This window comes from Anomalospiza imberbis, chromosome 16, assembly GCF_031753505.1.
Source record: "Anomalospiza imberbis isolate Cuckoo-Finch-1a 21T00152 chromosome 16, ASM3175350v1, whole genome shotgun sequence".
Classification (NCBI taxonomy): Eukaryota; Metazoa; Chordata; class Aves; order Passeriformes; family Viduidae; genus Anomalospiza; species Anomalospiza imberbis.
In genome coordinates, this window is record NC_089696.1 from 3933040 (window position 1) to 3949016 (window position 15977).

General features: G+C 43.3%; 1 protein-coding gene across 21 annotated transcripts in view; it reads left to right on the top strand.

Annotated features, from left to right (window-relative positions):
- Positions 1-15977, top strand: part of RBFOX1 (RNA binding fox-1 homolog 1) — a 1156138-nt gene that overhangs the window by 338731 nt on the left and 801430 nt on the right. Inside the window, exon 1 of one of the 21 annotated variants that reach the window (XM_068206679.1) lies at positions 13902-14315. The exons of 17 other annotated variants lie outside the window; for them this stretch is intronic. In XM_068206679.1, the coding sequence (XP_068062780.1) occupies positions 14313-14315 (3 nt within the window). In that variant the 5' untranslated portion in view covers positions 13902-14312. Of the gene's footprint in view, positions 1-13901; positions 14316-15977 lie in introns of those variants that run through there. 3 more of the 21 variants (XM_068206683.1, XM_068206684.1, XM_068206686.1) reach the window with 3 other exon arrangements.

The window sequence follows — 15977 nt, forward strand, 5'->3', positions numbered from 1 at the left end:
GGCATACAGCCTCAGCACCAGGCTCCTTGCTGCTGCACTCCCCAGAGCATATTGCTGCCAAAGAAAAAGAAAAAAAAGAAGAATACTACAGAAATGTGGTTTTTATTAGCATATTGATGCCAAAGGAAAAAAAAAAAAAGGAAGAATACTACAGAAATGTGGTTTTTGCTCTTACAAATGTTTTCTTTAGATGTGACAACAAGAAAGCCTGTGTGAAAACACATTTCAAACCTGGCAAGGTTCAGGCACTGGTTTCATAGCCAAAGCCTTTCTTTAATCAGTGCTTGAAACCCGTGAGAGGAAAGCAGCCATAAAATCAATTCTAAGTAATCTTGGAAATGAGATAATAGTCCATTAATCTCATCAATATAAGCATGAAATTTTCTGCTGCAGTTCATGCCTACACATTTGTAATAAATTTATCAGTGGGAACAGGACAGAAGCCGTAGGATTACTGTAGGGGTTAGTGCCTCATACTTCCCCTGCAGCCTTTGTTCAATTTGTTTTTTTAATATTTTTCTTCTCCCAGTGAAAATATTTAATTCCTTTGTGTAACGGTGCCAACCAAAACTTGTTACTGGTTCAGTATTAAACCAGAACTAGTGGTGAGTTTCTCATGTGTGACCCAGGAATTGGTGTTGAAGGGTGAGGTGGCAAGGACTGGAGAAAGCAGTGACCTGTGTGGTGCCACTGCAGCTGTGGCTGCTGCTGGCCAAACTGCAGCTGCTGCCAGTGTCTGTGGCTCCTGGGGCAGACTTGTGCCCTTGCTGCACTCTATGCCCTGTGGATGGAAACCATGAGATTTTGTGATAGCCACAGAAGTTGTTTATTAAAAAAAAAACAAAACAAAAAAAACCAAAACAAAACAAAAAAAACCCAAAAAACAAAAAAAACCCACAAACCACACAAAAAAAAACCAAACTAAAAAACTCCCAAAAACCCCACAAAACCACCCCAAAAACAAAGAAACAAACATGACAAAAAACCCCAAAACAAACAAACCCCACAAAAGCAAGTCTTTCTTTGAGCAGTTCCATTTGTTAGGATGAAGCTCAAGGAGATGGTTCCTCATCCCACCTCTTGCTCTCTGAACAACCCAGTCTGCCTGGGCTGGCTACCTACACAAACCCAAGCACCTACAGGGATGAATTTTGATATCTCTCATTTCTAGGAACTCTCAAAGACAGTGCAGGCTTTCAGAGAAAACATAATTTTATTTTTCTCCTTCTCCTAGAGGCTTCCCACCCCTTGGAGAATTTGTCTGTGTGTAACAAAGGGCAATTGCCTCTACAGAAATGGAATTTGGGTGGCCTTGACCACTGGGCTTTGCCTTCCTGGGAGGGTGGTCAGCCCTGGCACAGGGTGCCCAGAGGAGCTGTGGCTGCCCCTGGCTCCCTGGCAGTGCCCAAGGCCAGGCACCTGGGGCAGTGGAAGGTGTCCCTGCCCATGGCAGGGGGTGGAATGAGATGAGTTTAAGGTCCTTTTCTACCCAAACCACTGCATTGTTCTCTCTCAGCTCATTTTCCTGTGAGTTTTCATTTGAGTTATATTTTAGAAACCTTCCCGTGGGATCATGGCATGAAGGTGGAGGCCAGCAGCAATGTAAAGACAGGCTGGAAGCATGTTGCAAAGACTCTCTCCATGCAGCACAATTTAGCAGTCCTGAATCACTGAAATAGAGGTGAAATTTTGGTGCCAGTGTTGCAGTGTTGCCCTGATTTTTAAAAGCGTTAAGTTTTCTTTTATAGTTCTTTTGAAGGTTTTAAAGTTCTCATAAAACTTCTTTAGCTTTCTGATAATGTTTACATATTTCTACTGGAGTTCTCACACGCTGTTCATGTAAACAATGATTGTTTTGCATTCTTCTTTGCGAGAGGAGAGAATTGATGAACTGTTGGTTTGACCAGTGTGGTTGGACAGGTGGAAATTTCACCCTTCACTGTTACTTTTGGAATTCTATATATTACAAGGTCAGAAATAAAATTAGGTCTTTTTCTCTCTTGAACTCACCAAGCTTCTGTGTACTCATTTCGTGTCCAATAGCAACATTGCAGGACAGGTTTTCCTGGTTTTCCTGGTGCAAGCTTGAGCTGAGCAGCAGCAAATCATCCCAAGAGCTGAGCACCAGAGGGGGATCTGCCACTGTGGGCTCTGCTTTCATTTTTGGTAAACAGCTCCTCAAACTGTTTCCCCCAGATGTATCCATTACCTTTGGATCAGAAGCACTTGCAGCAGGGGCAAATATCCGATGATGCTGCATAATTTCAGGCTTAATTAGTTGCTCCAACCTTTCCCTTTGGCAGGGAATCAGTGGGGGAAGCAGCGAGGGCTGCTCCTGCCTTGGTTTGCAGGGCACACTCGGCTGAGGTGACTCTTTTGTCATTGATTATTGGGGAGGATTTCTCCAGCTGGATGCCTTCTGCCTGGTCACCATAAATTAGTTTTGTGTCACTGCCTCTAACAACCACAACACACTGATAGTCTTTAAATGATGGTTTATGTGACCTGAGACAAGATCTAGCCTTATTTTTCTGCTCTATTACTTTCAAAGAATAGTCTTTCTGTTATTAACAGGCTGTGGTAAAATAATTGTAAATTCCTTTGAAATTCATAGCAGTTTTGCTCATGAATGCAAACCTTAGCAGAATTGTAAGCTATTAGTGAACAGATGTAAATATATGTATTTTAATAATGTGATAATGTGATAATTTTTTCATTATTTTAGAAAGCTTTTGGCTTTAAGGTTTTTCAGAACTGTTCTGGGTTGATTTTTCTGCAGCTGTATAAATATGATAGGAATTCTCCGAAACACTTTGGGAGCCATGGTCAGCTCAGAAAGAGGGAAAAGGGACGGGGTCAGTGACAGCTGTGGGACACAGATAAATGCAGGGAATGCAAAGGGGGGCTGCTCATTCAGTGAGTGACAGCAAATGTGCAACTCTGGTGATAAACCTGGGGGATGCTGCACATAATGCAATTCTCAATAAAGAATGACTTCACCTAAGCTAAATTTGCACAATTTGCATCAAAAATGTTACCAGCCCACAAACTCTTTCCTACCAGGATTCAGTGCTGTGCTGGATTTATTTTATGTGGTTCTGGGAGCTGGGGTGGCATCTGTCAGAAAAGGTCATTAGGAAAGATTTTGGGGTGTGTTTGCTCTTCCCCATTCACTTTACTCAGCCATTTATGCCAAATTAAGGCTTAGAAACAGCTTATATAAAGCAGGGATCCTCTGCCTTGTATTCTGTGTGCTCTGTGCAGTCCCTTTGGGAAAAAACTACATCAGGCATGGAGCACTGGCCTTGGTCCTGACCTTCCCAGCTCTGCCAAGGCTTGAGAATACCCTCATGGAAGTTTCTGACATGATCTCCTGCATGTTGAGGAAGCAGTTCATAGGTACAGGAAGTCTTCCAGTTTTTTGTGTTAACATGGGAATCTAAACATAGCTACTCATATGGCAGTGGTAAAGAAAGAGTGAATGAGAAATTCAGGGGGGAATCTCACCAAAATTTGTATTTTCTACCTCCCAAAGTCAATTTCCCAGATTTGTATTTTCCACATCCCAAATCAATTTCTGTGTGTTTTTCATGGTTTCCTGCCTAATGAAATCGATGGTTCTGTTGCTGGGTTTAAAATGAAGCTGACACCAGCTCCCAAAATGCTGCTGAAACCAATGGCCCTTGCACAAGGTCTTTGTTACTGTTGGCACCAGGTCCAGAGTGTTACATCTGTTTTACTAGCTGAGCTAAATATTTACCCCACCATGTCCCCAGATTCACCAAATCTCAGGAAATGCAGGTTTCCCATTACCATTCTATTCAGTTCTGAACAAAGAAGGGAGCAGAATTCATGTTACTGACACCTATTTCTCAGCAGCCACAAGGGAAATGTTCTCGACCCATCAAGTTTTGGTTTTATTTGAATAGTGCTGAAGGATTTTAAATGTGTTTGGTGTAAGAATACACCACAAACTCTAGTTTTATGTGCTTCTGGAGACTTTTACCTAGGAATCCCTACACAGCCCACCCCTTTCCAGGCCTAGGAAACATAAAAGTTTTGAAATGCTCCTCTCTCAAGAAAATCTTATTTTTAAAGATAAGTTCTTTTTTTTCCTTTTTTTTTTTTTTTGCCAGACATACTCATCCAAACCATTATCTTACTCTGCAATTAGTCCCCCTGCAATCAAATAAAGAGCATGAATTAATGGGAGAAGCACAAGAAATATTTTAAAGGGATTAACATTAATGGAGAAACAGATTATCTTTCTATCAAATGAGGTTAATAACCAAAATTAGTAGTGGCCCCTCACAGTTAGTGACAACCTTCCAGAGTCTGCTAGAGATGAATCAAGTGAGTTTTGTATAAAGCCTGTAGAATTTTGAAGGGGTTTAGGGTCCTACCTCTCATACTGGAAAGGATCAAGCCCTTTGGCTCTTACTGCTATGCCAGCTTGAAAAACTCATTTCCTCAGGGAATGACTTGGAACCTGAGGGGTTTTCTGCAGCAGCAGGTGCCCAGCTGAAGTCCCACTGAAATTCCTGTTATCACAGGCCTGGCCAGCCTGTACATCTGCCTTGTTCACAGTGTAAAAGTACTACAGGATCATTAACACTTTATCTCATAATTAAGTTCATGTAGTAGACTTGAAAAGAGAGTATTTTTTTATTGACTCTATTCTATAAAACCCCGTAATTGCTTAATCCCTGACAATATTTAAAGCAATTAACATGAGGCCCTTATTTGCAGAAGGGCAATTGACAAAGGTGGTTTGGAAAGTCATCGTAAGCATCAGGTTGATCTGTGTATTGATGTGATATTTTCTGTAGTCATGGGCTGGCTGTAAATACATGTTAGAAACGTTTTTGCATGTCTCAAGGCACCGAGGGGGGTGATGTTGCTGCGGTATGACTATTGTCACTTTTGGCTCATCATTTCAACACAATTCTTCCCAAAAAAGCAGTGCCTTTAGTAAGGCAGCTACAGCTGGAATAGCCAGGGCTGTTTAACTTTTCCTGCTATTGTAGTTGGTGTGCTGACTCTTTTTGTAGGCACAAGTGTCTTAAGGAGTGCTCCTTGTTGTTTGTTTGGGTTTTTTAAATAAAACCTTTGTCACAGGGATGATTCTCAGGTTACTTCCACACTTGTCTGCATCTGGACAGCCTGGGGGTTACCAGTGGCTACCTGGAGGCTAAATTTTCACAGCAGTAGAAATCTGTTGTAATTTATAATTTCTAAACCCATGACCTAGTGCAGTGAATGGGGATAAATGGAGGGCACAGGACATGGTTTTCTGTGCAGATGCAAGCTGGTCCATAAGTACAAATCCTACATCTGCTTGATTAAGGTCTCAGTGTGAGGGTAGAACAAGCAAATAATAAATGCCTACTTTCAGTCACTTTCTTAGGAAAGTTCTTCTAACACATTATACAAGGGCAAAATATTTAAATTTCCATTAAACCTTGTAAAAATCTGCTTTATTTAAAACTCTAGTTTTGTAGCTGTAGTTGCAGAAATAAACCCAATGACTGTCCATTTTAGTACAGACTCCAGTGAAGCATTTGTGGCCTTCAGCATCCCTTTGTCTCAGCCACCACTGCAGAGGAGCTGGCGTTCACCACATCATGGGCTGAAAGTCATCAGACCCAAAGTGCTGCAGATCAAGTGGCTCTCTTATGTTTTTCTGTGTTCCAAGGCCAGCTTGGATGGGGCTCTGAGCAGCCTGGTCTCTGGAAGGTGTCCCTGCCCATGGGATGTGATGGTTTTAAAGCCCCTTCCAACCCAAACCACTCCACAATTCTGTTATTCCATGTTCTTCTAGGAGACATGGCCAGAGTGCTGCCAAGACAAAGGTGGGGATGGTCCTCATGTTTTCTCTCTCATGCAAATTAAAAAATGTTTAAGGTTCCAAATGACATTGAAAATCCCATTATAATCTAACCCACACTGCAAAAAACCCTGAAAACCCCAAAATAAGTGGTGCCATATCCCCCCTGGCCCCTCGGTGCTTTCTTTCTTGTGAGTCTGACTCTGATGTACTCCCCCTGAACAACAGAACATCAACGTTACTCAGTTAAGGAAAAGCTTTTTTTTGTTACAGTTGTGTAGCCCAAGATCCCTGTGAGAAGTTTTTCTGCAATAAAGAACAGACAAACCTCACAAGTGGTATTTCTAGGGAATGTATTATTAGAAAGAATTGATATTTGAGGAGCTTTAGTTTATTAAAAATGTGCAAGAGCTCCTCTGTGTCTAGTTCCATGCACAGCTTAGTGAAAGGTTAGAAAATTAGCTCCTGTGCTGCTTATACAGCTGGATGGATGGATAGATGGATGGACGGATGGATGGAGGGGACTTTACATTTCACAACTTCTTGTTTCTGACAAGTTCCAGTGAATTATTTATGTGGCCACTTATCCTGCAGAGATGGAGCTGAGGGAGCAAACTGAGTTCACAAATGCTACAAGAAAGCCTTCAGGTGATAAGATGAAAATGGATCTTGGTTGCTGCTGATCTCAAACCTGGACTCAAATTTGTGGCCTACAGATGAAGGGTTGTGTGGCTTACATTTTTCATCTCTAACTTGTGAATTTGTGCAGTTTATGAACAATTCATGAAGTTCTATTTATCTTCAGCAATTGCCTTATGAATCAAGGGTTTAACTGGAATAAGATAATCCAGGAAATAGTAAATTTCAATTCATTTTTATGAATCTAATATATATTCCACATATGAGAGCAGAGATATGAATACATTAGTGATAAAAATACTAGAAATAAATTACCTATTTCTGTAACTGTAGTTTAACTCCAAAAGTCAGAGATTTTGGCAGATCTGATTTTTGCAGATCTTGACTTTTCTGGGAGTTTCTACTCTTAAAAGTGAGTGAATACACCTCTGTGGGTTTTTTCCTCTCTCTTATTTATAATGGACCACTTGCCAGCTTGATTCTTTATCTACAGCAATATGGGTTCACAAATAAAAGGTTTGGAAAATATTTCATTATTTTCAGGGAATTTATTTCTCTTTTTCTCTTCTAACCAGTAGCTTCCCTGATATTTGTTGTTGATGACCCTGTTTTAAATAATTTCTCTGCTACAAATATAGAATCACATGTGATGTTAGGCAAGTGCTTCTCAATTATGTTAGTCCACACTCCAGGATTTGGGGTCTTAAATTCTGGACTAATTCCAAATGCTGTTAGGCTGAGGGGCAGATGATAATTCCAAAATCCAGTAGCTAATGAACTACAAAGACTTGCTAGAAACTCAGTTCAAGGGCTTGAGAATCAAGTAGTCTTCACTAAAGGTTTTTCCCAAATTCTGTCTTCAGTATTTCAATTAACACTGCAAAAAGGAATTTTAAATTTTGTATCATGTAAATGCAGATGTCAGTCAATGAGTTCCTCAAATTTAGGGTGAAAAGTCTGAGGTTGTGGTGCAAATTTTAGAACATTCTGAGGGTGTCACAGGTGCCAGTGTGATCAGACAGCTCCAGAAAGAGTAAACTGCAAAGTCTGCAGGTATGGAAAAAGTACTTCCAACCCTGTACAAATGATTCTCCATGAAATATTTTATTAATTGTGGCACGATCAAAAAAAATTTGCACTTGGAGAAACCATAAAATTTGTCAGTTGTTCAGTTGCTCTGAATCCTGCTGTGGAAATATGAGAAATAAAGACATTTCTCAGCACCAAATAGACCCTGAATGTCTTCTGGAATTGCTTAACTGGACCCTGCAGCTCCTACAGGAACTATCACTGAGCAGATGACTCCCTCTTCTCCCTCAACGTTCCCATATTTATGACAAGAGCTGCAAAGCCCCTGTGCAGCACCTGCAAGATTTATTTCCTTTAGAAGACACAGCTGCTCCCTGCTGGCCCCCATGGAATTCCTCAGGCTCTGAGCTCACAGCTAAGGTCTGGTAGCTCTTTGTCAAGGAAATCCAGGACTGTTGTCCTGCACAGGGAGAGCTGAAGAGAAAGGGGAAGGGGCTGGTGGCATCCTCAGGAGGCAGCTGGAGATGGCACTGGGTTAAAATCTCCCAGAGTCCTGCCCTGGCTATTTCAGCAGCAGCTGTCACAACCACAAAGGAGAAAAGCCTGGTGTCATTGCTTCCAACAATTCCATTCAACACTTCCAGAGCTCTGCCTAAATGGAAATGAAAGTGAAAACAGCAAGGTATTATTATTGCTGCTGTTAATGAAGAGATGGGACTAATTTTGGGCTAAGAAGGATTTATTGCTCAGACAAACATCAGTCTCAGAGGCCATGAGACCTATGAGAGCAAGCAGCAGGCCATAGCTCAAAGTAGTCACAAGTTCTTTGTTACAAGGCAATACAGAACTTTCTAACCCTATGGACAGTTGCCACAAAGTTTATTTTGCTTTTCTAACCTATCACCTTTACTTAATTCTGCTGCACTGTGGATACTTTTATCCAATGGGCTGCTATCACACGTCCACACAAATGCTTCCATTATAACTTCGGAACCCTTAGCTTACTCTATACAACCACACCCCTGCATTAGAAACCCTTCACCATCTTATCCATGCAGTTTCTCACTTTCCTAAGGCATATTCTTACTTACAACTTTCTTATACTAACATAAGTTTGTGATTTTTTTAATGTCTGTATATTTTATTTTTACACCAATCCAAGCTTCTCCCAAGGCTGCAGATCAAATCCTTCTGTGTCTATGGAAGTTTCTGGTTTTTCCCACAGTAAGGGAAGCACAGGACCTGATCATGCTGAATCTGTAGAGCAATCCCTCCACACGGGACAGCAAAAAGGCAGCTCACAGACCTTTCCAGCAGAAAGGTCACCTAGAGCAGCCTGACCTTTTTACCACAGAGGAAGCAATGAGCCATCAACCCTATCTGAGTGGCCTTCAATCCCAAGGCACTCCTAAAATAACCTGGAAATAAAGTGGATGGATAAAAATCAGGAGATGCCAGGGAGCAGGGCATGCAGTTGCTTCTTCAAGATGTTTCTTTGAAAGAAATTGTACATATGCTATAAGTCAAAGTCAGGGGAGAGGAAAATTACAACTCCCTGGAGAAAGGAAAGAGATTAACATTTTATCACAGGCAAATAAGTGGGAAACTCTTGAATTTATAGATATGTAGATACCAGCACATGAAGTTATTGCTAGTAGGGCATTAAAAATAGAATTATTATCTTTCTACTCAAAGATTCTACTAAATAGCTATGAATTTCTAATTAAGTAATGTTAAATCTCTGTGACAATGTAGTTCATTTTATTATGTATGACTGAAATCTGAAACCTAAATGTAATAATAACTTAAAACTATGAGCCAAATATCCCAAAATTATTCTCCTGAGTAGAACTATATGAACAAAAAGGGTAGCAACTCTGTTCTGTCATGGAGATGAAAGCATTAAACTATTCAGATGCCAGTATTTGATACACAGAGCCCAAGCAAATGACAAATTCAATCTAACCAGATTCATTAATCTAACCCCACACATACACACACAATGTCCTTATCCACTTCATACCACACACCCTCCATAAAACTGTGCTCAAGACACTATAAATTGCCAAGAATTAAAAAGAATTTAAGAAATCCGAAGTTAAACTAAATCCCCACACCATTAACACAGCTCAGTACAGACTGGTACATATTTTTTTTCATGTTCCCTGTGTGTTGAAGGTGATTTGTTCATCTCCTTATGTTTGCGGGTCCTTTTGGTCACGAATTTCAAGAATCCAGAGAGCATCTCTCCCCAGATCATTAAGGCTACACTTCCTGCCAGTGTCCAAAGGCTGTCAAGGCACTATTACCAAGCTTTGTAGCAATGCAGATTTTTTCTGAAGACGATTCATCAAGTGTTTGTGGCACTGAAATTTGTGACACATCCGCCACCACCACAAATACTTGTCCTGAAGATCACAAATTTTACTGCAAATGGTTTCTGTGTTCCCTTCCCACTGGTAATGGCCTGAGCAGCCTCCCCCAGAAGGAATAAATCACAGTGGATGTGATGTGTTGGAGACATTCTTTGCTGCAAATACAATATGAATTTTTAAAGCATTAAATATATATGTACTATTTTTATCTTCCTTACAGAAGCTATCTATTTATACCTTCCCACAGAAGCTTTACATTTGAAGACTTTAAATAAATTTTTTACCCCTTTTCTCTTGATTTTTTCTTTTGATACAGCATCTAGAGCACTTACTTAGTCTGCTGTTCAGAACAATTATTTCCTCCAGTAAATCCTCTTTCACCTCCAATTCTTCTCCCATATACTACAGATCTGTGTTCTTGAGATCTCTTGGTTAGAACAACCTCACACCAGTTCCCAAATTTGGAAATAAATACAGAAAATATTTCACTATAAAGGGGATTAGGTTTCCAAATTTAAGAAAACATGAAATAGGCTTTTATTCAGAAAAAAAAAAAAAAGAAAAATATTTTAAAAATCAATCCCTGACCAGGAATGTCTTCAAAACATTGTATTTCAATGGAACCATTTGCTACTTGCCCTTTATTTTTTTTCTCTTGCAATGGATAATTTACATTAAATTGGAATCTAATTTACATTAAATTGGAAAATGTCTTCTTCTGAACTTTTGAAGTGCATGACTTGACAATTATACTTAAGTTTGTGTGTTTTCTTTGTAAGTATTTCCTACAGAAATGACTGAGAATTGTGGCTTTACACAATTATAACTTTGGGATGGAATCAACAAGGTTATTTTTATCAGATGCTTTAAATGCTCTGTTTATTCCAAAGGTGAATAAATAGGAAGATTCCTTTCTGAAGGTGGTTCCCGTGGGAGAGATGCACAGGCAGGTACATTTGGATTCACAGTGTTTGGGAAAGGAAATATTGTAATGCTGGAGCTCTGGAACAGAAAACAGAAAAATATCTGGGTGCTGGTCTCTGCTCTGCCACGTGAGACTGAGGCTGGCTTCTCTCTCTGCTCCTTTCTTCTCATCCAAAGTTATTTCTTCCAGCAGAACTTGAACCCCAGCTGGGAGCCTCTGTATCACACAGACAGCAAAGTTTGGAGAATGAAGGAGCTCTTTTAAGAAAGATCTGACTTGCAGTTCAGGGTTCTTTCATGTGAGGGGAACAAAGGGAAGACAGATGTGAAAAACAAGCCAAGGGAACCTTTCTGACAGGGTTGGTACAAAAGGAGAGTATGGAGGTGTTGAGACTCCAAAAGACAAGCTCTCATCCAGTCACTTAGCACACACCTGATTCTCTAATCAAGCACAGATCAAAGTAGCCAACACCTGCACCTGATTTAGTTTTAATCCTGTGAGTAGTTCTCAACACTCCAGTGAGTATTCACTACTCAACAGGAATGCTCGAGAGCCTAAAGAAAACTTTTTATTATGTCTAGTTCATGAGATTTTTTGTTCTTTCATGAAAGATTTTGGTTTAGCTTATTTGTGTGAGCTCTGGCTGCTTATTATTTAAAAAAAAATTAAATTATTTTACATTAAAATAGTTTTAAAGGTTTAAGATAATTTAAAATAATAATAAGTTTGAAATAATAATAAGTTTAAAATAATTTAAAATAATTTTAATAGTTTAAAGTTCTTCATTCTGGAGACTGCCGGCTTTGTACAGACAGGTGAGTGGATAAAGAAAAACTACAGGTCAGGTTTGGAAAGAAATTGAGATACCTAAAAATCTTTGCATTAGTGCTGCCCTGAAAATAACATATTTTGGGAAGAGAAAGGAATTCTGGGCTGTTTCACATGGGAAGAAGGCACTGGATGGACTTTCCTTTCTTGCTGTGTTTCATAACCCTGGGGCTTCACAGTCATCGAGTGTATGGGCAGGAGAATCTGACTCTGAGTCACTCAGTGGTCACCTCTGTGTGAGCCAGCATTTCGCCTAAATAACCTAACGGCAACAATTTCACCAGGAAGAAAGTTTGCCTCGTACCACATCAGCATATGTCATCAAAGGGTGGACATTTTTTTCATGGGCATTTCTTTTTCAGTTTTTTTTTTTACTAGTTCAGTCTTTAAAAACTGCTGACAAAGCAGGAGGTATTGGGCCATATGGCAAACCTATTGATGCAGTCAGTCATATTTAATCAAAATGTTGAAAATTATTTTATTAGAGGGCCTAAATATACAAATTAAGGGAGAGCTGATGAAATGTTGCCTGGTTCCTACTTGCTAACCTTCTACCAGTATCACTTTCTCATAGAGGGATTAGTAAATATGGCTTCAAATAGCCTGAACTGCAGAGTAATCACTTACCAGCTGTAAAATAATCTTTTAGTGATTTAGAGAACTTCAGTGTAATATTTTGACCTCCAATTTACATTTTTCTGGATATAAGCCTCCCATTGCCCTCTCTGTGTTGATTTTGGAGTGAATTAGAAGGCTGAAAAGAAAAATGAAGGAAAGCCACAGGATGGATTTAAAATCCATCCAAAGATCTTTACATGAACTTCATAGGGATCAGACTACAGAGTGGGACATACATTTTGAGAGAATTTGTTGGGATAGCTTGATAATTTGAGTTTTGATCCTGAAAATGAATCTTTGAGTACCTTTGTATCTCTCAGTAATCTGACAGATTTTAACGAGGTGGAGTAAAAATTTCCAGCCATTGAACACTGCTTCATGTTTGACGAGGAATGATAAATTCTGAAGTTACTGACTGAAATGATCCTGCTTCATAAACTGGTGTGCCTTGGTAAAGGAACCTTCCCGAGCAGTTCTGCCGAGTTACGTATTTCGGGGATCCAGGATCACACCTTGGGCCTTAAAATAGCAGCAGAAATAGGCCAAGCCCCAGATCTGTCAGGAGAGGCAGAGGGATACAGATATGTGCTTTTGAGGTACTTCTGTACATGATCAATGTGGGAACTGCAGTTCAACTTATGAAGACTTAGCTGCATTTATTTTCTGCACAGATGAAAAAGTTTATAGGGAGATTATTCATATAAAGTTTTTTTTTTTTTTTAAGGACCACACGCCTATGATTTAAAGCTTGCCTCCTCGTCATCACCTGATTGTTAACTGCTTTGCATTTCCATCTCGATGCTTAAAACAAGTCCCTACTCCTACCCCACAGGAGGCAGCACATGTGTCTGACCCTCACACTCCCCATCTGTAATTGATACCAGTTACATGCTGGAGTGAGTCTCGGGGGCATTAATTTATTGTAGCTGAAGGTCGAGCAGCACAAAAACGTTTGATCACTACAGACTTAATACTTAACGTATTGAGAAGGACAAGGCAGTGTTCTGACAGGTCTTGATATTTATTTTTTCCCCCCAAACTTTCTCGTCAATAGCTGCTGTCAGCCTCATTTAACAGTAATTCATGCCTTTAGGAATGCTGCGATGCTCTTCTCTTTAGGTGAGCATTAGAATTCTTGCAAGATTTGGGTTCCTTTGGGCACGAGGAAGGAAGCGAGGCAGAGGTGGCTGGGGATCGCCAAGGGCATCGTTTTAATCAGCAGTTTCCCCAGAGCCGCTTTGGTGCGCGTTCGCCTCCCGCAGCAGCGCTGCCCGCTCGGGCTGGGGGGAGCGCAGCTCTCCGGGACGAGCCCCGGGCATGCAAAGTTGCGACCGCGCCGCCGGTGCCCCGGGAAGGTTCCGGGTCGGCGGAGCGCCCGGCCGCGGGCATCCCGCGGAGCCAGCCCCGGAGCGGGCGCAGGTGCGGGCGGGCCCCGCTCGGGCCCCGCGGGTTCCCGGGCGCCGCCGCGCGGCCGCCAGTGCCGGGCGGGGCCGCGCCTCCGGAGCCGGGAGCCCCGCTCCCCCGGGCCCGCTCCCCCCGGCCGCCGCCGTCCCGCCGCACCGCATCCCGCCCCCGCCGCCTCCCCCGGCGCTGGGGCTCCCCCTCCCCGCCCCAGCCCGCCCCGCCGGGCTTGAAGGTCACCTCCGCCCGCCCGCCGCCGAGCCACTTTCCGCGCCGGCTGGCGAGCGGCAGCGCCTCCGCCCCGGCAAGCTCCGTGTCCGGCCGGTGCGGGGCTCCCGCCGGCCGCGCCCGGGCGGAGCGGAGCGGAGCCGCCTCTCGGCCCCTGCTCTCCCCCCACCGCCGCGGCGGGGCCGCCCCCGGGGTCTCGCCGCCGCCCGCCGAGGTCGCGGGCGGGCCGGGCGGGGGCCCCGCTGCCGGAGCGCGGCGAGCCCGGGGGGAGCCGGGCGGCGGCGGGGGGCGCGGCATGCGGCGGTGAGCGAGGGCGGCGGCGCTGCCCGCGGGAAGGGGCTGCGGCGGCGGCGGGAGCCGCGTCCCGCTGCCACTTGCCTGCCGGGGCCGCCCGCCCTGCGCGGGAGAAGCGCCGCGACCCTTCGCCTCCGCTCGCCTCTTTATGGTGAGTTTGGGCCGCGGCCGCGCGGGGGGCAGCGGGGCCGGGGGCGCGGGGCAGCCCGGCCGGTGCGCGGGGCTGCGGCCGCCCCGCTCCCGCCCGCCGCCGCAAAGTTCCCGGGGCAGCCCGGGCGGAGGGAGGGGAGGGATGCGCGCCCGCGGAGTGCCCGCGGCCGGGGGGGGGCTCTCGGGCAGCTCCGGTGCTGGAGCAGAAGGATGCCCGCGGGTCGGGGGCAGCGCGCCGGCTCCGCTGTCTCCTGCGAAGCGCCGTGCGAGGGGCTGCGGGGAGAGCGGCGGCACGGGAGGTGGCTCCCAAACGCAGGGAACGGCGAGGAACATGGGCATTCGGGGCTCTGCCGAGTTGCTCATTAAAAGAGTGCAGATATTTAACTGCTGGGAAACTACCTGCCTGTAAGTCCTCGGTTTTTGCTGATTTTATTGGCGATTCACCAGACCGTTTTCTCCTGCATGCCTCTGTCAGGAAACAAAAGTATCGGTGTTGCCTTAGTACCTGTTCGGTGCAGGTGGAGTGACACTGTACCCGTGTAAGAGGTCCAGGCAGCTCCTTTCGGACGCCGCTCCGCAGCAGGGGCAGGGCTCTGCCCTGGGAGATGGGTTTGCGATGTGAGAGTGGCACGCGTCGTGCGCTTCCAAAATCTGTGATGTGGCTGTTGGACACCGAGCTGCCAACTCAACATGGTTTGCGCAGATGGTGAAACGAATGTGGTCTGAAGTTTGACTGGAGTGATTCACATCAGCGAAGTGTGAAAGATCTTGTCCAAATCTGCAGCTTTTGTTTATCTACTCTGTGAATTGCAAATGTGGTATAGTATGTTACATTCTGAAGTAAGTTTAGTGTTGACTGTTTTTTTTCACTTTAAATAAAATTCAGCTTGTTTAAGGCGAGACGGAGCATAAAACACAGCAGACGCTGCTGGTGGTGTCCCAAGAATGTCAAGTGCCTTGTTTCACTTCTCTAGACTCGGTGATACTTAAGAGAGGAAAGATACTGTGTGTTTCATTTGTCATTCGGAAGTGTGAAAACAGTTGTATGCACGGGCTGTAAAAGTAGAAGCAAGGTTTTGTCACTCTGTGGTAGAGATTGATGATGGTGGATGAATTGCAGTCTAAAACAGAGCTAGCCCTCATAATCAAATAATTAAGTTTTATAAGTCAAATACTCATAGCTGCTTGAGGAGTTGTATGTGGGGAAGAGTAGTGGGGCTATGTGAATTTTCAGTATGTATGCCAATAGATCATTTTGTTTTCAGGGAAGTGGTTGATATCACATGCTGCAGTTATCAGGATTATAGTAGTGATTTAGAGCAGGTATTTGATTTTTATTTACTTTTACTGGAACGTTTTGCATTACAGGATTTTGAGGAAACTATTTTTATGTAGGAATTCTGACTATAGTCAAGATTTACTTGCTATCTTATGCAGGCTTGGAAGGCTTGGCTTCCCAAGACTCATTTACAGTTTATTCTGGTAAATACATTAGACAAAGGATCCGGCATTTGCTGAAATGAAATCTGTATTTCTAATGTCAAGACTGTATTTCTTTTTTCGATTAGTACTTAGCCGAGTATCAGTAATAGAGCTGACAAATGTAATGAATAATATTCACAGTATGTTGATGATTTTTATAGTTCTTGTAATTGAAGTACTT